Genomic DNA, 22,557 nt, shown 5'->3' with positions numbered 1-22,557 from the left:
TCTATAACGTTCGGAATTTATGATTCAAATACTTTTTAAAATAATAATATATTATCCACACATTAAAATACTATCACTTAATCTAATAAATAACTTTTAGGTAGCTACACATGCAAATGCGATAGTGGTGGATTAAAGTAATATTTAACTCGATTTCGTGAATAAGGCGTGTACGATGTTGTCGCTTTGATAGGTTTATGTGTGGAATTGGATGACTGGGTGCGTTGGTGCGTCGTCCTTAACAAATGGTGTTTTATTTTACAACGATAATTTGATTATTTATTTTGTTTGAAAAAATCACTTTCTAGTTTTTGGCAAAATCTTTCATTTTAATTGTATTAGGCTTTTATAGAGTAGTTAAAACTGCTTTCATTTAAAGTGGGGATGACCAACAGTCGTTGAACGAACGAGATGAAGTATTGAAAGTTTACTACCTAAAGAAACAGATCCTTAAATTAATAACTGTGAAGAAATCTTTTCTTCACTTAAGAAATCATATAAATATTATCGTCATTATTATTACTATTTAATTTATATTTCTCCCTCTTGTCTTTTCAAGACCAGTAGCTTTGGCTTGTCAAGCTGGGATTAATACTATCTTTTATTATAAAATCCAGTTATATTAACATTTTACCTTGTAAAGAAAGCATATATATTCAAGAAAATATAAAAAAACATGTAATTATAAAGCAAGTCTTTATTACACTATATTACAATACAAACTTAAAACTAACAGTCAATAATAAATTTTTACATTACAATTCCATCAAACATAATTTTGGCTTTAACCTAACGTCCGTTTCCGTTTTTTCTTTTTTTCATAAGAAAAATCCTTAATTTTTCTTATGAAAAAAAGAAAAAAATATATATAAATATTCTTTTACCGCATATTAATTGTTTTATAAATTATAATATAAAAAAAACAATATAATGAAACATTTGTTTATTAAAAAATAAACAAATGTTTTTTATTTCGAGACTAACAAAAATAGTAAAATACAACATGCTTCTTGCTTTATCCCGCGCGCAGCAGGATAGGCAGAGGGAACATAGTGTTAAGACACTCCGTTTCCCACTTGCCGCCCAATTTTTCGAACCATTGCTTGTTGAGTGGCGGTACTCAAGGCCGGACTTTGGCCGGACGGTGAAGAAATGAAAATATTAAAAAATAATAATTAATTCTCTCAAATGGGAATCGAATCCACAACCTGCATGTTAGTCACAGTTACAGTTTGCCCTTGGCCTACGACGGCCTCGAACGTCATGCACAATTTTCTTTAATTAATATGTATTTTCACCATCTACTTTTAGCACAAAACATAATGACAATAAACTTTTACATACAAAATAATATTAAAATTGTACAATATTTTAGAACATGCAGTTTTAAATAAACAAAAATAGCGCCAAATTAAATTCACCAGACAGTCAAGATAAGAAACTTAAATATTCGAATTTTGAAAACTTAACCCCACTTAAAATATGTTTTATATTTTAAGTGGGGGGTAACATTTATCGCAACAATATAAAGTATAAGGTCTTGTTAAACAGCCTTCCCCAATAAATGGACTACACAATATAAAGATATTTTTTTAATTGGAACCGTTAGTTCTTGAGATTAGCTAGATTAGGCTTGATTTTGCTGTAATAGATTGTTAGATATATTTATTATATTGTAATGACATTTTCAATTGAAAACATATCATTTGAAAGTTAACAAAATATACCATATTTGAATAAAAACATTACTAGTTTCATACATATATACATAATACTATAAAACTTAGGCATTGCATGGCGATACGTAACATAACGCCGCGATTTGTCTTGACAAAGCAGGAAATGGAATTTATTTAAATAATATCTTTGCCACCAAGTGGGTATTGAACCCATAACCATTTCACCAGTTGAATATTAGACCAGTGCCCTATTATATTACACTTTCAATATTAATATATTACAGCCATCTTCCTGTTCCTTGACTTCATATTTTAAATCCACTATAGGTTTATCAAAAGTTAATCTGTGTATAACTTTCTCTTTTACTTTACTTTCTTCTGGTGTTTTTGGTGACTTAGGTGACAAACTAGGCTTAAATTGACCAATTTTAGTCTTAACTACAGGCTTTTTAATTTTTTTCTTTATTTCCTTTTCTGCCGTTGGAAAGTTTTTAACAACAAAATCTTTATATGAATCATTAAATGATGATGAATAAGGAAATGATGGTGACTGGGAGTCACTACCTTTCTTATCAGTATTTCCTTCTCCATCATCTAAATGCTCTTCATTGTTTTTTTTATCTGTTATAACCTCCATTTTTGTATCAATATCATTATTTTTTTCATTTGTAGCCAAAGAGAATGAATTAACTATTTTAGGTGACATTTCGTGTTTTTCTGAATTATCCTTAGTTCTTTTCATCTCTAAACTAATTTCCACATCATTTTTCCGTTTGCCTGATGACATTTTGGAATATTCTAGAGACAATTGATTATCAATCTTTTCAGTTTCTTTATCATAATTAGTCAGAATTGATGTCATATTTAAAGCTTTGTTGAATAAATTTCTCAGTGTTGCCACATTAATTTTAGCAGCGTCCACTATAATGCACTCCATTAAAGATTTAAATTGCGGATATAATTGATTTTCATCTGTTGGTACATTTATTATAGTATTATAATCATCAGTTTGTTTCAAAAATGATGTTATGGTAAATTTTTTATATTTATCCTTTAAAAAATAATTTTCAGTGGTATGTTTAAAATGTTTCTTGAAAAAATGAACCTGTATACCTTTTGGAAATTCTTGCACGACTATTGTAGATGGACAAAAATATGTAGCGTCGACTTTTTCATTATTTTCTTTTGTGTAATCACAGTGATAGTAGTGTTTAGAATCATATTTTTCTAGAGTTGCATATTTTACACTTGTTTGTATTTCCATGTCTGACTTCCAGTTTGTGAAGTCTGTAATAATTATTATTTATATATATAAAAAAAATATACAATATATTAAAAAAATATATCCTTTTGTGAAATAAAAGAAATATTTTGAAGATCAACGTGGCACAAAAGCACAACCTCAAGACTCTGTTGACTATGACGGTTATTGGTTCAATTCCCACTCGGAAGAGAAATATAATTAATATTTAATTTCATCACTCTGATAACAAGGCAAAACACGGCATTGAGTGTCAGGAATTCGGCCGAAAATGGAGATGATGGATGAATGAACAATGGAACTGTCTTAGTGCAAAACGGAGTTTCTTAACAATAACTTCCCAGGTTCCCCATGCCTATCCTGCTATGTGCAAGATACAGTATGAAGCAGAATAAGTCATAACTGATTTCAATCAAATTGAGTGCGTGACAATGTCGATTAATTTTTAACAAATTTTTGTACATAGCAGTTTCATAAATTAATTGTGATGGTTGCAGGTTCGATAAAAGATTATCATTTAAAAGAGAATTCAATATCTCAGAAAATAGGGCCTCAACTCTGCTTGCCAGTGCCATATGCAGTATATGACATGAAGTTATAAAAGAAACTTTATTTTTATTTTATCACTTACCTGTAGTTAAAGGAAAGAACATACTCTCAACATCCTCCGCATGAGAACTTAATATGTGACAATCGAACGACTTCATGTTTGGCAACCAATCGTCACACCCCATACAAATTACCACTCTACCTGGACTAAGCTCTTTAAATTCCTTGTCACATAAATGTGTTTGTATCGATTTCACTTTTCTATTACATTTGTTGCATAGTTCTATTCTTATAGGTTGAATAAGACTGGGGGAACTAGGTGGACTGAAAATGGAAATTAATTGTATAAATATATTAAATATAAATATAATTTCAATATAAATATAGCTTGACTGGATTGGGATACAGAAATCAGGTATAGATATATTATACAATCTATTATCGGGGGCATTTCTCAATGTAATAGAACCCAAAACAATGATTTTTAAATTTTTTTTGGTTTGGCTGTTTGTACTCAATAGTAAAGTACAATTACTTTGACAAACTTTCTTTAACATTTAGTGTCTGTTTCATTTAAAGTGGTTCACAAATAAAGATTGGAGATTGGAGATTTTAGTGTTCAATGTATGGTCTATAAAATGATAATGTTATTAGAATATTAATGTAATTGAGATTAGTAAATAGACCATTGTGTAGTGCAACACTCTCACAAAAAAAATATTTTTTATTTTTATAATTTTACATATCACAGTTATGATTACTGTATTATTCAATATGGTATCAAGCATTACTCACTCTCTATGACCATAAGAAAAATTATTATTATATAAAATTTCATTTAATGTTTTAAACTTAAAAGTTATATATTAAATAAACTGAGAAATATAAAATATTCTACATAACAATTGTTTTACTAAGTAAAACTAAAATTGACATTAACATAACAGAAAATAGAATAAATTATAAATCTACTTACACTTTAGCACCTTGTTTATCAACACAATGATACTTCTGTATATGTTTATGTGCTGGAAAATAAGTAGCGAATACGCTAAAACACTTTGGGCATTTAAATTCCACAGTTTTTTTCTTCAACGACGCACTATCCCGACTTACAAGTGGATTTTCTTTCGCTTCCTTCTTACTTTCCTCTGTCTCTGGTTCTGAAAATTTTACTTTTTGAGTACTCTTTGGCGGCGTGGGTTCTTTTCTTGTTAATTTTTCCTTAATTTGCGGCTTAATAGATTTTAAAGGTTTATTGACCTGTTTAGGTTTGTTTCGTCGTTTGATAACATTGTGCGCGGTGCGCTGGTGGATTATTAGTGCGTCCATAGTCATTAATTTTCTACCGCATAGGTCACATTTAAAAGCAGTACCTCTAGCTCTTAATTTAACTGCAGTTTTGGCGCGCATCTTTAAGTTGAATATTGTACATTTATATAAAATAACAGTTTCTATTTAACAATGTAATAAAGAGCGGACGATGCGCTTTGACGTTTTGTAATTCGTTTTGACAGGTAACCTAGTTGTTTGGTACAGATTATATAATACGTATGGGAATATATCTCATCTGTTCTATATGTGATTGTTGTAATTGGAGAGCAAAATAAATAAAAAATGATATATAGTAATATACCTATCTACCTATCCTTGATAATGATATAAAATTGTTAATTGAGGTCGTCGTGGTCCAGGGGTGTGAGTGACCGTAACGCGGCGGTTGTAGGTTCGATCACATTTCTTCGCTCTGGCACTACTTAAGTCAAAAGTTCCGCCACTCAAAACGCAATGCCTCAAAAGATTTAGCTGAAAGTGGGCAACGGAGCGTCTCAACACTATAATATATGTTTCCTCTGCCTATTCTGTTGTGCGCGGGATACAGTGTGAATCTGATTTAATCTTTTAATTTATATAATATTCTTGTTTGACATAGTAACAGTGGCGTAGCGAGCTTAACTCGCGCCCGGGCAAAACTTTTACAGCGCCCCCCAGGCGAACACTATATAATTTCATATGTATGTTTAAAGTTTTGCAGACTATTTGGTGACCCTTTATGAGCGGCGCCCGAAGCATGATTACCCAATTGATCCCCCCCCTCCCCTCACTACGCCACTGCATAGCACATTATAAAATATATTTGAATAACAATTAAGTGTTTACCAATATTTTTATTAAGTAACAATAAAATTAATCATCATCAAAATCAAAGCCAATTCAGGTTCCCACTGCTGGACATAGGCCTCCCCCAGGGGATGGCAAAACTCCTGATCCTCCGCTTTCCGCAATCAATCATAACCAGCAATCTTCAGGTTGTTGCATTAATAATAATGAAATGAAATTAAATTATTTTAAAATTGTAACAATAATGCAATATTATTTTAAAGTTAGAATTTTTTTTTATATTTGTATTATAAGAAACATACAATATATTTTCTTAAGCTCACCTAGTATAAAAAATTGCATAAAAAGATTCATACTGAAACATAATAATTTAAATATTTTATTTCCATATTTTTTGTCTTTTTTTTTAATTATAACAATTATGAAAAATGTTGCATTTTGAGTGGTTGGACTGAAGGTCAAAAGGGAAACATGAAAAAGAAGGGAAATTATATAAACGGTGATGTAACTCGCAACCACAGCGGTCAGTCAGAAGCTATTCCACTGCACTACAATGCTTGACCTAAATGTTCCAAAGCAAGTTTATAACTTTCATGTAACTATATTCTTTATACAGTATTCTTCCATCATTCTGTCTGAGGTATACCCCAAAGTTTAATTTCATCTTCTGAAGCAGTTAATAGAAAATTATCTGTAGGATGATGGTTTATAGAAACCACAGGCTTATACCCATGTTTTAATTTAGAAACACAATTGCTGGATACTAAATCCCAATATAAAATATCTCCATTTGCTGAACCAGATATAATATGGCTATCTTTTTCATTAACAGCATTTTCAAGTAAAAAGTCTTTACTTTCATGTCCAGAAAATATATTAAGTATTTCACCAGACTCTTTATCAAATAATTTAATTGTGCTATCAGCACAGCTTAATATGGTACATTGTCCATCATGTGTGATATTAGCAAAAGTTATAATATAGCCTATGTAATCAGAAAACATTTTTCCTACCCTTAAATCGTAAAGCCTTAGGTGACAATCTACAGAAGAGGTCATTACTTCATGATCAGTTACTTGAATTGATGTAATAGTATCTTTAGCATCTTTCAACACTTGTACGGGCTCTTGCCTCCGGCTTACCACATCCCAAAAGGAAACTGTATTATCAACTGATCCAGACACAGCCATTGTGGATTCTTCGTTAAATTTAACACAAGTTACGGAGCTGGCGTGGCCACGATATCTGCGTATGGGTTGTCCTGTAGTAACATCCCATAAAATAACTGATTTATCTGAACTACATGAGACAATTTGGCTGCTATCACAAGAGCCTGCGGCGTCTAAAACTTCGTTGGCGTGTCCTCCGTATGTTTTTAAGAGTAATTGATTTTGAGGATTCCATAATTTAATTTTCTTATCAGCTCCACAAGTAAGGCAATAAGCACCGTCTACATTATAACGCACAGCCCTTACCACCTGTTGTTTGCAAGGTATCGTTGCTATGGTTGTTAGCTTTGTAATATTAGACATGATTTTGCTGCTGCCACAGTTTATAATTAACGCGGTTGTTATAACAGTACAACCGTACATAAACAGTTTTATCGTGTTGTCATGAATAAACGTTATACACAACAATAATACATTATAATATTTTGCATACAATAATATTAATTATACAATTGTTGATTTCCTTCTCTGACTATAGTTTTTATATAGCTAATCCGCCTTTGTTTATATGTTTCTAAAACGTTTTGCTTTTTAACCATTAAATTGTGTAATAGATTATTACACAATTTAATTATTATATACATAATAATGTATATTACAAATTCCATGATAAGGTATATGATAATGTGACACACAATTTAAATATTATATACAAACGGTTACAAATAAATTCAGAGTTAAAATTACTTTAAGTTAAAAAAAGTCTATTTAGCATATAAAAATTTAGTTATCTTCACGGTAGCTTTGAAATATTATTTTGGGTAAAAATAGAATAATAACCAAGATATCCGGTACAATTTAGCAATTTAAATAAAAATCGATTTTTAAACGATTTTTTATGTCGACAAACAAATATAATTGTTTGTCATCTGTCACCACACCACTAATTGTTGTTGTCATTGCGTTGAACCTTACAATATTGTTTATTATTTTCTTTTAAAAATACTATAAAATAGCAACGTAATATTTTCAAATGGTGCTCATTTAGAGTAATGTAATCAAATATTATATATAAAAAACATTTTGTTCGTTACTGTGATCAAATGGGCGTAGCGTAGTAAATTCTAATTGGATTGACAAAGTAAGTTGTTTTGTGAAGGTTGCCTTATTTGGTTTAATTTGTATGTATTCTACATAATTAACCAAATTTATAACTTATAATGTTGATAGAATAAAAAATGTTATATCTTTACAAATTCATGTTAATCGGATATACTTCAATATACTTAAGATTGAAATCATTGAAATGAATATAGAACATCTTAAATTGCCAAATATTGCTCAATTTTAAAAAGTGCCTTATATTACTTATTTACTACTCACTTTATTACATTAAATTAAACCCTTATGACAAAATTTATTAGTTTCTGTTTATCATGTTTTATCTCACCTATAGCATGGTCTGTCTATACAGACAGATTGACAGACTAATAATAATAATAATAAAGCCGCAGGGCAGCTTGTGGCGAGCAGTTGGGGAGTGACGACCCCATGGACCTGAGATCTCCGGAGGGGAATTGTAATCTATACCCCGCCTCTGGCTTGCCTTTATTGGCCGGCAGAGTGGAGCACAAGAGCTATATGCTCGAAAGGGTGGAAGTGATCAATCTGCGTAATAGCGGGGAAACTCGCTCACCAATTCCTCGTGATGGTGAAACCGGTGCACACCTCTCTACATCCTTAGCCGACCACGCCGATGTTGCGCCCAAGGCACTACGCCGCTTTGTGGGGGCCCATCTAGTGGGAGGCGAGTCACCGTCTGCTAACCATTCCATAGCCCTAGTTTAGATCTCCACATTTTCCATAGTTCCTACGCATTAACCGGCGACCGGTCTCTGAGCAATTACCTGTGGTTACCCAGAGATGAATCCCGGCTGATGCGTCACAGTAAAACATTTGTATATTCTCTTAGGGGCCTCTACGTGTTGGATCTGTGTCCCCACATTGATGTGAATCTTTAAAGAGAAACATAATAATAATAATTTTTAAGCATCACAAATTGTTAATTTTATTAATCATATGTATATTTATATATTTGGCTTTCACTTGACTTAGGTCCGTGACTGTCAATATGCCGGTATTAACTTACTGAGACTACGAAGTAGAATAAAAAATAATAATAATAATAGAGCCCTTCATTCCAAATCTTAGTTTACATTTAAAATATTGTTAGTAATGTTAGTAACACTTATATAACATTAATTACTTAAAGTTAACTAGTTACTACTAACTACTACTGTTACTATTATTTTGTTGGGCCAACTTTGCGTTGTCCTTGTCATTTAGTGTTATCTTAAATGCGAGCAATGGGATCGGCCCAACAAACTAATAATTGTTTTATAATTGCCTTGTAATATGATTTCAAACTGTTATTCTTATGCCATACATACAACTCTAACATTAATGATAAGAAATATATAAAAAATACATTTGAAATAAATCTCTCCTATGTTTATTTTTATTAAAATAAATAAATAAGCTTCACGCTGTATCCTTCACGCAGCAGGGTAGGCAGAGGAAACCTAGTGTTAAGAAACTTCATTCCCCCACTTTCTGCCCAATACTGCAGGCATTGTGTGTTGAGTGACAGAACTCAATGCCGCGCTTTTGCCTCAACATCAGAGCGGGAAAATGGAAAGATAAATGTAAATAAATATTTCTTATTCATATTACTAATTACTATTAAATGCCATTTAGTTTGTTAAGCATGGATGGCTTTGATTTGTTTTTTATGATTTTTCTTGCTTTAATTATTTTCCTTCTTCCTCTTGAACAATGCAGCAAAGTTCTGAAAATCTAACTTCAGGGCGGCCAGTGGCCACAACTCTTCGATTGTACTGTAATTATGATAAATGTATGTGTTTTAGTGTTAACAATAAACAAAGTACAAGTTCCGGTCACTTAACTTATTTTAAATAATAGAACAAATATCTTATTGTCTTTTTACCTAGAAACATGTGGGCAGTGAAATGTGAATGACTGGAACAGTTCTGAATTATGCAAGAGTTTTTTGTGTAATCCCAGTATGGCTGCGTTAATATTTAAGTCCTATCAAGCTTTTTCCTGCATAGCAGGGTAAATACAGTGAACCTAGTATTTAGACAATCCGTTCCCTACTTTCCAGTCTATTTTCAGGATATTTCGTGTTGAGTATCAGAACTTAGTCTGCGTTTTGTCTACCAAAACGAAAAAGTAAAAATAATTTATTTTCTCGAGTAGGAATCGAACCCACAACTATCTCGTTTATAATCGGACGCTATTCCCGTGTACGACTGATGAAATAAGCAGACGATAGAAATAATATATTATTTGTTTACAAAATGTTAGTGTTGGAATTTCCCGACATTTTATTTGCTTTATCATTTGTTGTTTATTTGAAAAATTTAAATTTTTTGATTACAGAATAAATAAAATGGCGACTCAGAAATTGGAATCCAAACGAATACAGCTGGATAACCGTCCAAGAGATAATATGAACAACGAAATATCCTCAACATCTAGCGAGGACAACTCCGATGCTGTAACAAAATTTAATAATTTTTATAAATCCCGATATATAGAAACTACTCAATCGGACAATGAAACTATGGAGCCGTCGCGTTTAAAAAACAAAAATCATTATAAATCCATGGGAAATATTCATGATTATCAGAGCAGGGTGCAAAATTCTATAACCAATGTGGATGTGCAACTCCATTCCTCTGAAATTAAGAAATTTGAAGCCTTACGTATACCGATAGTTGGTTATGAGGTTATGGAGGAAAGAGCTAGGTTCACAATATATAAATTAAAGGTTGAAGATGACAAGAGAGATCAATCTTGGCTGGTTTTTCGAAGATATACAGATTTTGTTAGGTTATACAACAGAATTAAAACGGAACAACCTAATGTACTGCTTCCTTTGCCAGGAAAAAGATGGTTTCGGGACAATTTTGAGCCTGCTTTCTTAGAAGAAAGGGTTAGAGGGCTGCAAGTTTTTGTGAATGCAATACTAGGGAAGCTTCCTAATCATCCGATAATTAGGGAGTTTTTCTGTTTGGATGATCCACCTCAAGTGTTTAGTTATCAACCAGAAGTCCAAGCGGTTTATGGAGCATTGGAAGATTCAATAACAACGTTAAAAGTGCAATTGAAACAGAAAGACGCCACTATAATGCATTTACAGAAACGAGTGGCTCTTTTGGAAGATCAAGTCAAGAATTGTCCAACTTGTAGTACAAATAAATCGATGAATCAATAGTTTTTAAACTATTTCTTTTAATAAGTGAGTATAAATGTATAGAATTTTTTATTATAATGATGATAGTCCAAAAAACAGTCTTTTTGAGTGGATTTTTTATGATTAAACTTTATATAGGATGCAGTTTAGAAGTAAAATATTTTTTTTATATTTCGTAAGTCAGTAGAAAAAATGGCAGCATTGTATTTTTAACATAATATGATATGATACTTGATAACTAAAGGACCAGATTCTTCATCTTTTTTCAAGTTTTAGAGTTATATCACTTTAATAGCCTGACGTTTTAAAGGTATTATAAAAAAATAATTATCCAATATTTTAAAAAATACTGCTTTAAGGTCTTATTAGTGTTTTGGTGTCTATTTTTTAACATTATAATTTTAAATTTTAAACAGACGTTATATGTAAACTTATCAGGATTAAATATTAAGATATACAAAAAGATAATATTTTAAATAAAAGTGTATATTTATAATATAACTTTCAGCAATTTGAGGATATTTGAAATTCCAATAATATTATTGAAAATTAATATAATGTTCCATAAAAAATGAGTAAAATTAATAATTTATATTTATAATTTTTATAGTTTTTTGCTGCACTACAAACATTTTATAAAATAACATTAACGTTAACGTTAAAATGGTTATATCTTAAGGTACAAATAAAGTGATATTAAATTTAAATATTAAATTCATTTTACAATGGGTTACCTTTAAATGAAGTTAATTCTTTTGTATGTTCAATTTAAAAAAAAGTAAAAATATAGTAATTAAAAATATAAGTTAAATTAGTAAAATTTGTGTCATCACAATTTATTTTAATTTTATTTATATTAATTATAAATATTGAATTTGTGTTGATGATCAATAAAAAATACAGCCATATTGAATATATTCCATACAATGAAACAATTACAAACATTAATATTCTTTATTATTGTCTATGAAAAAAAAAAGTTACAGATTTAATGAATGAATTAATTGTTAAAACAATTTTTGAAATGGATACTCATGTTTTATATACTATAATAATTAGAATTGAATAAAAAATAAAAAAGAACTGTTTGTGGAGTTATAGGTAAAAAATCTTATTTTTTCAAGAAACTATAATATATTTTTTATTTTAAATTCATGAAAGGTTTTCTACTTGATATTTGGAGTATGAAAACGGAGTTACAAAACAAAATTTATATTTTAAAGACATTGATGTCTTGTCACAGTTAAGGTACAAAACTTTGTGGTTTTTATACAATCGTTACTATATACTCATATGTATAACTAAATATTAAATCGCGTTTCGACGTCTGTCTATATTGTAATATACAAACAAATATAAAAATAAGGTTCTAATTAAAAATGGAGAGAATGTGGTGATTTATCACTAATTTCTCTGTCGTTATTCATGTACAAAATAATAGGAGTGTTGACGACATTTTAAATCTCGATACTAATACATTATTCAATTTTAATGTTGAAATAATTTGGTTATTATTATTATTTGTTTTAATCAGCTTCACGTTGTATCGCGTACACAGCAGGGTAGGTATAGGGAACCTCGTGTTAAGACACTCCTTTCACCACTTTCCGCCGAATTCTGGAGGCATTGCGTGTTGAGTGGCGGAAATCAACGCCACGCTTTGCCTCGACACCAGAGCGAAAAATGAAAATAAATATTTCCTTTCCTCGAGTGATTTTACAACACACCTTGCCCCTGCGCCACAACTAGCCTCAATATTAGCGTGAAAGTAATATTTAAATGAATAAAGTTTTTGCAGTTTACACTTATGCAGAGAAATATAAGTGTAAACTGCATATATATATATATAATAGTAAATAAGAAAAAATAACCAAGCTAAAGAAGACTTGCTTGTTTTACATCAATTAATTTAATTATTTCAATATTATTATTTCCTCTTTTTTTATATTATAATTAGTTGAAGTTATTTCTAAGTTTTACGATAATAGTCAACATTCCTATTAAAATCACTAGGTGCTAACCGTCACGATTAATAAACATAAAATAAAAATTTTATTAATTTACTTTGTAATATGTAATTTGTCCTAGCATTTACTGTATTTGTATGAAATATGCATTTTTTATTTATTTGATTTGTTTTATATATTTATTTTTTCAGTTTGATAATTCCTTTATGTAACTATAATTCAAAATGTCGACCATATATACATCAATGTATAATAAACGATTTTTTTTTGTAGTGGGAAAAACTGAATTGTCTGTCTGTATAAGTTTAATTTCTATACATTAGTTTAAATACTTATGTGTAATATTAAAAAAAAGTCATACCACTTTGAGTTATAAATGATTGCTTTCTTTTTTATATAATTTTGTTTGTATTATATTTATTGAAATACAAATTAATGTAATTCACTGAAGCAATAAGTGCCTTTTGTAAAATAATAATTATTATTGTAATAAATGTTTTATGTTTTTATTTTTCCTATTTATAATTAAAACTTAGTTTTTTTGCTCGGAATTGTGTGGGCATCTTTTATGTCTTCTCGCTTCTCCCATATATAATTCTAAGGCCCGTAGTTATAAATGGCTCTCATCTCTGAGAAGCCGATTCTCTACCTCCGAGAAGTGTGATTGTAAACGCGACAGCTATGGGTTCGATACGCACTCGCAGGAATGATTTATTATTTATTAATATTTTTATTTCTTCGCTTTGCCAACAAGGCATTGATGGCGTTGAGTTCCGCCACTGAAGGGCGCCACGCAATGCCTTAAAAATTCGGCGAAAAGTAGGAAATGAAGTGTCTTAACACTAGATTCCCTCTGCCTACCCAACTACGTGGGGGATACAACAAGAAGCTGAAAAAAGCTAAAATCAAATAATCTACCACCAGTTCATTAAAGATAATGCCTTAGACCTGCACAGCTTTTACAATTCGATGCGTCCGACTGCGACAATAGATCTTGATAAAACATTCTAATTAGAAAGCGAGAGGTAAGTGGAAGGATATGTCTATTATTTCTTTTAAATCTAGAATTATAAATAAAAATATAATATAGTATTTTATAAATTAATAATTTATTCAAAAGTATACATATATCATGTCTTTTTATAAACTATGTATTACTATATATATAAGGCAGAATATATTTAATGGATTTATTTTTATCTTTGAGTTTGGAAAAAAAATAACCTAACCTTTTTTCCAAATTTTCTTATTTATATTCATAGTATATGTACATAGATCTAGGATATTTTCTCAAAATTAATGTATATAAATAATATACCCATTTTATGTTTCATTAAGGGTTCGAATTCCATTCACAGATGTAGACAGTATGGTCGAGTCGTGGCCGCCCTGAAGTTGGAAATTAATCAAAAGTAAGAAAAAAAAACAAAAAAAAATCTACGCAGCCATCTACAGTTAACTTCAGAATGACCATTTCTTGTTGACTGTACAGTATATATTAACAACAAGCGGCCAACAAACGCTTATTGCTATATTTTAGCCAAATTACACAAAATGTTTACTTAAATTGAGATTATGTGTTATTATGATGTATAAGCTATATTACTGTAAAGGTTCATGTAAATCCGTTCCATAGTTTTTGTGTGAAAGTGGAACAAACATATATTCTCACAAATTGTTACATTTATAACATTATAAGCAAAAACTGGAGAATTAAGTCTTACCACCAGGTTTTCTACATTTCATGAAAAAAGGATAAGTTTGTAAGAAAACATTTTTAAGTAATTATTTGTATGTAAATCTTTTATAATTATTAATACCCTACTGTATGTAAAAATCTTATTATGTATATAAATTTAAATTATTCATATATGTATATGATTAAATAATATACCCTCCATATTTTAATATCTTCCAATTCTTTTAATCTATCTAAAAGTAACTTCACAAACTTTACTAAAAGTATCAATATTCCGGAAATTTTTGCGAACTTCCAGAATTTGCAATATTATTTAACTCAAATTTAGTCCAATTTACACTGCACTGTAAAATAGTTTTTAATATTCTAAAGTCTTTTAATTATTTTTTTATTATTCCTCACCTTATATCATGCTTTGGTTTTTAACTTGCTAGTGTTTTAACCTTTGTTGACAAATATTATAAAGTAGCGGTCTATATTTTCTTTTAAAGTATCTAAATATCTTTTTCCCTAGAGTCCTTAATATTTATAGAAATTTTCGGAATCTTCCAAAACTTCTAACACTCCTCCGCCTGGTATTAATCAACTGCCGTACTCAACCTACTCCACTTTGCGGTCTTTTGCGTCCTCGAAACTTCTAACACTATTTAACTGAAATTTAGTCCAAATTATTTTTTTTCAAATTCTCAAGTCTATTGAACACTGTTCATCATAACCAGGTAGAGATCTTTTTTTTCTTCCAATTTATTTAGAAAGTCTCTACCCGAAATTTTACTAAAACGCCATGTTTTATAGACATTTTCGCCGTCTACCAAATGATATCTTAAAAAAATTCCAACACTATACTATATCATACATTTTGGTTTTTGACTTCCATAAATTCGACCATACGTTTCGCCGGGAACACTTTGTGAACCCTCTTCCTATGTGTATATAGAGAGGCCTTTTGTTTGAAACTTTGTTGGCAAATGTCACAAGTCAAAGGTCTTTCTTTAGAATGTATCACTTCGTGTTGTGTCAGGGCTTTTTTATCCTGAAATTATATTTATTATTTTAATATATGTACTTTATAAAACTACAAAATTAGGCCAGTCATTGTGTAGGGCACAAGTGTGTGAAAGTAAACGCGACAGGTTATAAGATGATACCCACTAAAGGAAATGAAACAATAAAATCACGAACTTTCGGTAAGAACTATATTAATATCAATTCTATTTACTACTTCATGCTGTATCCCGCAGAAAGAAGGGTAGGCAGAGGATACCTAGTGTTAAGACACTCTGTTCTCCATTCACCGTCTTTCGAGACATTGTATGTTGAGTGGAGTTTTCTTGTCACCAGAGCAAAGAAATGAAAAAAATAATTCCTCCGAGCGGGGATGGAACCTACAACATTACGAGGATGTAATGTCCGGCGTAAAAGAATGGATATAATTTTTGATTGTTTTCATTGATCACTTATAATTAATAATACGCTTTTTTTAAGTTTTTTTCCTAGCTTTACTTTTAGAGACACTCACACAAATGCAAAGCTTAGCTTAAGCCTCGCGACTTGTGGTTACCTGTATTTTCATTTCCCCATCCTGAAGCATTGAGTTTTGCCCCTTGGTGCAATGTCTCGAATGATGGTGCATGTAAATGGAGTGTCCTAACACTGGGTTCCCTATACCTGCCCTGCTATATGCGGGATGCAGTGTAAAGACTGAAAAAAGTAAAATAAATATACATACAGTGAAACCCTTCTTGCACATTTTACAGACATGGTTTCTAGGTTTCGGTTTCTTCTCGCCGTGTACCCGCATCATGTGTTTTTCTACGTTCGCTCGAGACGCTATTGGCTGAAAAAAAAAAGATTTTTTTTTAAATTTAATAAAAATAGGTACCATAAGTATTAAAATTTATTATATTTTAAATTTACCAAGTGGACTGAAAATTTAAGGGGTTGTAATAATATCAGTATTGTTAAAAACTTTTTTTATTAATAATGGGGTGGTCACACAATCTCCTCTCGCTTAGCTTACTGTAAAAATAAATAATAAAAGAACTCTTTGAAGGGCAAGGACATATAAATTATAAAGAAATAAAAAAATACTCAAGTAATATTTTTTAATATAACAAAAAAATATAAATTCTAATCACCTTATTACATACAGGACATTTGTGTGTAGTTTTCCCCAAATGTTGATAGTTAAAATGATCCTGCATACTCTGTTTTGTCGGATAACCCTTATTGCACATTGGACATGGGAACCTAAAAAAAAGAAAAATATATGAGATCGTCGTGGCGCAGCGGCATAATGTCTGGTATTAAGTGCGACGGTTGTGGATTCAATTTCCGCTCTCGGAATAAAACCTACTGCGTGTAGTGTCACGTACAAACGACGGCCTCAAGTATTTAATTTTTTTTTAAATTCTCAGCTATCACATATATTTAATTCATTTAAACGTGGTTCAATGTCCACTGGGGCATTAAATTATTTTCTATATTTATACAAAACTTACTCACTTAAACACCTGATCAGACGCATGAGGCCTGGAATATTTAAGATGAGCTTGATATGTGGCAAGATGGCTGAACACCTTGTTACAGTCTCTGCATTCATATTTACTTGTATTTTGATGTCTTTGTATGTGATATTTGATTTGTATCGATCTAACCATTTTGTGACAGATTGGACACTCCTCTCTTGGTAATGGGCCCTCGTGAAGTCTATAAAATATACATATAATTAAGAAACGGCCTTCGTGTCGCAATGAAACAAGGTTTTGAGCAGAAGGGATTAACTGGTTTTGGGCTCAATTCCCAATTGGGGTAATGAATTGTTTTCAATTCGTTGCTTTGGCGACAAGACAAAGCGAGGTGTTGAGTTCTTCCTCTCAATACGCAATGCCTCAAAAATTCGGCGGAAATTGACGAACGGAGTATAATATATAAAATATTAATATAATTTATCCATTTGATCAATTTCACTCTATGTTTATAATTTATTGGAATTTCTGACATATAACTTTGACTTGTAATTTCACAAAATATAAACTAAATGTATTTCACCAATCACAATGTTTCCCCAGGAAAAAATAATGAAGCCGTCATGGCGGAGTGGCACAAGCGTGCGCCTGTAAACCAGACGGGTATCGGTTCGATCCCCACTAGAGGGAAATAAAAAATTTAAATTTAATATTTGCATTTCCCTGATCTGGTACCAATACAAATAGTGAACTCAACACGCAATATCTCCTGTAGGTTCCATCTGCCTACCCTGCTATAGGCGGGATACAGCGTAATCCAAAAACATAATAATATTTTTTACCTCATATGCGTTGTCAAAGTAGTTCTATTTACAAATCTCTTTTTACAATGATCACATTGTAAACCTTCTCTATGAAATCTGTCGACGTGATTCTTTCGAGCTCGGGAATTTCTGTAAAAATGGGAAAACATTTAGTGACGGAATTCAACTCCGCACTTATCCTTGCCGGAATGTAAATGAAAAATTAATTCTCTGAGTGCCTTTAAGTAAAACTTTAAAAAATATTAACAGAAATTCGTATCCACTACTCACTTGAAGAACATATCGCATTCCAAACATTTGTAGCCAACTATTGTTGTTTTGGACAATAGTTTCCTTAAATCACTTCTAGTTGGTGGGTTTTTTTTTTCTTTTATTTCATCTATTTCTGGCTTTTTTTTTCTGCCCTATAAATGTTTTTTTGTAGAAATTTTATATTTCACTAATAAATAATTAAAAAATAAAACTAAAATACACGCTTTTCTACAGGAAGTGATGAATGCCCTCAGTGCTGTAAATTGTATGAGCGTAAGAAGAGCATACTAAAGAGTTAGACCATTCAGGTTCTGGCTCCATTATCACACTGCTCTTTGATACTATTAATATAGTACAAGACAATAATGCATTGTCACCAAGTTTCACAAGTTTCATGAGGATACAACTATTACAAGGAGTTCCAATTCAGATTCTTGGATTGGTCTCTAGCAGACTGAGGCAATAAAAATATTAAAACCCACAACCGTTGCTTTCACGTTCAAGATCCTCTCTCCCTACTTTATACGAGACATAACAAGAAACTATGAAAAAAAACCTCAAATGAAAAAAATCAAACCCACACCAACCTTCACATCATCATCACCAATCTGTATAACAGCGTTGGGCCGCGTTTTCACCATATGAGACTTTACATGTAAACTCATTAATTTACTACTAGTTTCGTATTTATTGCACAGTTTACATACATATCTCCAGTAGTGGCTGTCTGTGTGTTCGTTTAATTTGTCCTCTGGTATATATACGTAACACACTTTGCATGCTAGTTGGCCTGGTTTCTGAGAAAAAAATGGAAAAAGTTATTTTGGGATGAATATCTTACATAACTATACAACAAGCTTAATAAAAGGCCTTGTCTTAAAAAAATATGTATAAAATAATTATATTTAATAGTGGTGAAGGGACTGTCTTAACACTAGGTTCTCCCTCTGCCTACGATGCTGTGTGCGAGATACAGCGTAAAGCTGATTTTTTTATATTCAACATTAATAAATAATTTGGCGGAAAGTTAGGAACGTAATGTCTTAACGGTAGGCTTCTTCTGCCTACCCTGCTGCATGCGGCGTACAACGTGGGAAACTAGTGTTGTTCCCATTAAGATACTTCTGTTCTCCACTTTCTGCCCAATTCTAGAGGGATTGTGTATTGAGGGGCAGACCTAAACGTCGCGCTTTGTCACGTTACCAAAGTGATAAAATGAAAATATGAATTACTTCTTTCCCTCAAGTGGGAATAGAAGCCACATATTGATTTTTCACCAAATTTTATATTCATTTTAATAAATGCATACAGCTAATATACTTTTTATACTAACCTTTCTATGCATAGCCACAAAATGATCTTCAACCTGCTGTTGCGTGTAAAAACCTATTATACATAATTCACATTTAAAAGCTGTACTCGTGTATTGAACTTTTGTTTTTGCTTCTTCTCTAAAAAATTAAAACATTTCACATTGATAAAACCATCAAATTGTGTTTTTTATTTTATAAATAAAGTAGAAGAAAGTTATAGATTTAAATTTTTTATATCCATTAGAGGTATCCAAGTAACGGAACCTAGTGTTAAGACACTCTGTTCCCCAGTTTCCGCTGAATTTTTGTTGAGTGGCCGATTTCATCACTTTGATGTCAGAGCAAAGAAATGAAAATATAAATAAATAATAATTCATTCCTCCGAGTGAGGGGCCGAACTCACAACCACCGCGTTACAGTCACACCCTTGTGCCCCCGCGCAACAACGGCCTTAATTTTTGTTGATCTTTTTTATTTATATTCGTTAACTATACAAGATAAAATTATGTTTCTAATTATTTTTTGTTTGTTTCCTAACAGGATTTTATAGATTGTGATGACGCAATGATAGAAATAGGTATAGCTACAATACACATCTGAAGTAATAGTATTAGTGAAAAAAAAAAAACAAATTAAGATCTAACACACAAAATATGTATAAAATATAAATTTAATTTAAAGAGCACAGATATTTAAGTAAAAAATATATAAATATTACCTAGCCTCCAGCATTTCAGCTTCAGACATGAATACAGTGTTATATCCAGATTTCAAATCACTGTGAGATATTGTATCATTTTTAAATTTTTGCGTTATAATAACCGTATCCGGGTTAGTTGTTGGGCTGAAAATAATAAGAAAAAAATTATGACTTCATGTTTTCTCTAGCTTCGTGCTGTATTCCACACAAGGTAGGCAGAGGGAATCTGGGAAACTAATGTTAAGACACACTAGTCTCCATTAAAACATTTCCTTTACCCACTTTCCACCAAATTGTTGGAGGCATTGCGTGTTAAGTGGCTTTATTATGTTTATTTTATTAATAAAAAAGAAATACTCACTCAATAGTCAATTCCGGTAATTCCCCCTTAACTCCCGTAAAGGGACTAACTATCGCGTCAGCACCGACCACTATATGAGACATAACACCTGTCATTGTGTTGTCTAACACCATTTCTGGAACTAATACAAAATAAAAATTAATTTATAGCAGGCATTTAATTTATAGAAGATAGTTCAGAAGTGTCAGTTCTGTTTGTCTGTTGGAACTCAACACAGCGGTTGGCCTCAACACCAGAGTCAAGAAATGGAGATATAAATTTAAATAAATACATAATAAACAAAATCTCACCTTCAATAACCTGATCTTCTATACCTAAACTGATATGATCTCTCAAAGCTCTGCTAACATCGTAGCTTTCATTTTTTATATTTTGCGCTGTCGTCACAGTAATGTACTGAGGATGCCATTCTTTTTCTAATAAGGCACTGTCATCAATATTTTGTGTATAATCAGCTATTACTTTATCATAATCAGTTTTTATAACACATTCTAATGATGATAGCGTTTGCGACATGTATGTATGGTCCATTGTCTAAAAAAAGTAGTACAATTAAAATTTTGGACTTTCTGATTTAAGAAAATAATATTGTTGTCTATTAGAAAGTATACTTAGATGGTCAAATTAACATTGAACATTTAAAAATATCCGTAAATCTGTATTTTCAGTTTCACATTTCTTTTCACATATAGCAAGATATGCAGAGAGAAACTTAGACAGCTACTTGCATGTTGTGTGGTCTTCTAATGCTGCTCCTTATTTTGCAATTGTAGGCTAATGAATATAATTTTAAAATGATCATACCCTGATTGCCAAATGGCATCTACCCCAAAACTTAACCACAATGGCCTCTTAGAAACAATAAAATTTGAATATAATAAATATTTATATAAAGAATAGAATAGCCATGTACAACCATATCTTAACAAATCAGAAAATTAAATAGTTAAAATAGTATTCTATTAAAAATTTATGAATACCTCTTGAGACTGACTTATAGCCAATACTCTTAAATGTTCTTGTGCATTGTGGACTTGACTTTTAAACCTTGCAAACTTCTTCATTATAGCGAGGCACTCCCAGCAGACTACCTGGTCTAATTCTATTATTGAATCTCCAAACTGAAATCAATTTATATTTAGGTTTTAAAATTTTATTGATTATTTATTAATTAGTACTCTAAAAAGTAGTCATTAATGTTTAGCAGTTACATATTAATAGTTATAAATAATTTTAAAAAAAACTGATTATTTAATCAGTTTTTTATGCTGATTAATAAAAATTTAATATAAAATTAAGCAGTCTCTACTATTATCTTCACTTCACAAATATTTACTTTCAATGCTATTTATAATTAGGCTATATAGTAATTATTTTCATTATATAATAATTTCATAATACTGTATTTAATTAAACTCACCCGGTCGCCAGCATAGTCGTACATAATCAATCTAAATATCTGATATATAGAAGTCAACCCATTTATAGACGTAACATTCCTATCAGAGCTTAAACAAGTGCAGCACAAAGTTCTGTAGCCTGTATCCACATCTTGCTCCATTTTAAACTTATAAAAATTTCGCGGGACAAATTAAATATACAAATTTGTTTATATTTAGCTTCAAACTTACTTAAAAAGTTTCTCTTATATTAGATAACAATACAAATAAGGTTATAAGCTTTAATTTGTTCTAATAATATCATAAACTAATAGATAAATGTATATTACAGTATACTAGTTATTGTGTATTGAAGTAATAATCAAAATTATCACAATATGTTATCAATCATAACAAAAAGTAATACTCCCATGTAAAATAGACGAAATTATTAGAAGAATATTTCAACGCCACAACGACACCACAAAATGGCTGCTTTACACGGTGTTGCTGGATGTGAAAATTTGTATAATTTT

General features: G+C 30.9%; 4 protein-coding genes across 6 annotated transcripts; 1 reads left to right on the top strand and 3 right to left on the bottom strand.

The window, feature by feature from the left end:
• Positions 1-679: 679 nt before the first annotated feature.
• Positions 680-5,020, bottom strand: LOC146538584 (uncharacterized). Its single transcript, XM_085187506.1, has 3 exons — positions 4,466-5,020; positions 3,572-3,813; positions 680-2,966 (listed from the first exon to the last, which is right to left on the bottom strand). The coding sequence occupies exons 1-3, from the start codon at positions 4,900-4,902 to the stop codon at positions 1,936-1,938; spliced, it is 1,710 nt and encodes a 569-aa protein (XP_085043632.1). The 5' UTR covers positions 4,903-5,020; the 3' UTR covers positions 680-1,935.
• A 946-nt stretch (positions 5,021-5,966) lies between these two features.
• Positions 5,967-7,453, bottom strand: LOC146538583 (WD repeat domain-containing protein 83-like). Its single transcript, XM_085187508.1, has one exon. The coding sequence runs from the start codon at positions 7,200-7,202 to the stop codon at positions 6,237-6,239; it is 966 nt and encodes a 321-aa protein (XP_085043634.1). The 5' UTR covers positions 7,203-7,453; the 3' UTR covers positions 5,967-6,236.
• Positions 7,454-7,705: 252 nt separating this feature from the next.
• On the top strand, positions 7,706-13,520 carry LOC146538582 (sorting nexin-16-like). Of its 3 annotated transcripts, none has more exons than XM_085187511.1 (2): positions 7,706-7,920; positions 10,242-13,520. In XM_085187511.1, exon 2 carries the CDS (start codon positions 10,252-10,254, stop codon positions 11,077-11,079), a length of 828 nt encoding a protein of 275 aa, XP_085043637.1. In that variant the 5' UTR covers positions 7,706-7,920; positions 10,242-10,251; the 3' UTR covers positions 11,080-13,520. The 3 variants fall into 3 exon arrangements, with proteins under 3 accessions (XP_085043637.1, XP_085043636.1, XP_085043638.1); XM_085187510.1 differs by lacking the exon at positions 7,706-7,920 and adding an exon at positions 9,790-9,914; XM_085187512.1 differs by lacking the exon at positions 7,706-7,920 and adding an exon at positions 9,935-10,161.
• A 592-nt stretch (positions 13,521-14,112) lies between these two features.
• Positions 14,113-22,520, bottom strand: LOC146538581 (uncharacterized). The gene is made up of 13 exons (XM_085187505.1): positions 22,063-22,520; positions 21,623-21,763; positions 20,933-21,176; positions 20,643-20,763; positions 20,300-20,425; positions 19,602-19,719; positions 18,856-19,065; positions 18,287-18,420; positions 18,035-18,145; positions 17,230-17,433; positions 16,863-16,974; positions 16,454-16,561; positions 14,113-15,757 (listed from the first exon to the last, which is right to left on the bottom strand). Exons 1-13 carry the CDS (start codon positions 22,201-22,203, stop codon positions 15,575-15,577), a joined length of 1,953 nt encoding a protein of 650 aa, XP_085043631.1. The 5' UTR covers positions 22,204-22,520; the 3' UTR covers positions 14,113-15,574.
• Between the last annotated feature and the right edge of the window lie 37 nt (positions 22,521-22,557).

The sequence above is a fragment of the Heliconius melpomene genome, chromosome 6, assembly GCF_056956725.1.
Source record: "Heliconius melpomene rosina isolate 202511_hmr_F chromosome 6, ASM5695672v1, whole genome shotgun sequence".
NCBI lineage: Eukaryota > Metazoa > Arthropoda > Insecta > Lepidoptera > Nymphalidae > Heliconius > Heliconius melpomene.
The sequence above is the reverse complement of the archived record's forward strand: the minus strand, read 5'-3'. Positions and strand labels throughout refer to the sequence as shown.

Bases quoted from the DNA above. Each gene is read 5' to 3' on its own strand.
- LOC146538581 (XM_085187505.1), bottom strand. From the start codon at position 22,203: ATGGAGCAAGATGTGGATACAGGCTACAGAACTTTGTGCTGCACTTGT. The intron at 20,426-20,642 runs GTGAGTATTTCT...TATTATTTTCAG, and splicing joins TTACCGGAATTGACTATTGA to CCCAACAACTAACCCGGATA. The intron at 18,421-18,855 runs GTTGGTGTGGGT...AAACATTTATAG, and splicing joins TTGGTGATGATGATGTGAAG to GGCAGAAAAAAAAAGCCAGA.
- LOC146538584 (XM_085187506.1), bottom strand. From the start codon at position 4,902: ATGCGCGCCAAAACTGCAGTTAAATTAAGAGCTAGAGGTACTGCTTTT. The intron at 3,814-4,465 runs GTAAGTAGATTT...TTCCATTTTCAG, and splicing joins GATAAACAAGGTGCTAAAGT to TCCACCTAGTTCCCCCAGTC. The intron at 2,967-3,571 runs GTAAGTGATAAA...TAATTATTACAG, and splicing joins GTTCTTTCCTTTAACTACAG to ACTTCACAAACTGGAAGTCA.
- LOC146538582 (XM_085187510.1), top strand. From the start codon at position 9,865: ATGGCTGCGTTAATATTTAAGTCCTATCAAGCTTTTTCCTGCATAGCA. The intron at 9,915-10,241 runs GTAAATACAGTG...TTTTGATTACAG, and splicing joins GCTTTTTCCTGCATAGCAGG to AATAAATAAAATGGCGACTC.
- LOC146538583 (XM_085187508.1), bottom strand. From the start codon at position 7,202: ATGTACGGTTGTACTGTTATAACAACCGCGTTAATTATAAACTGTGGC.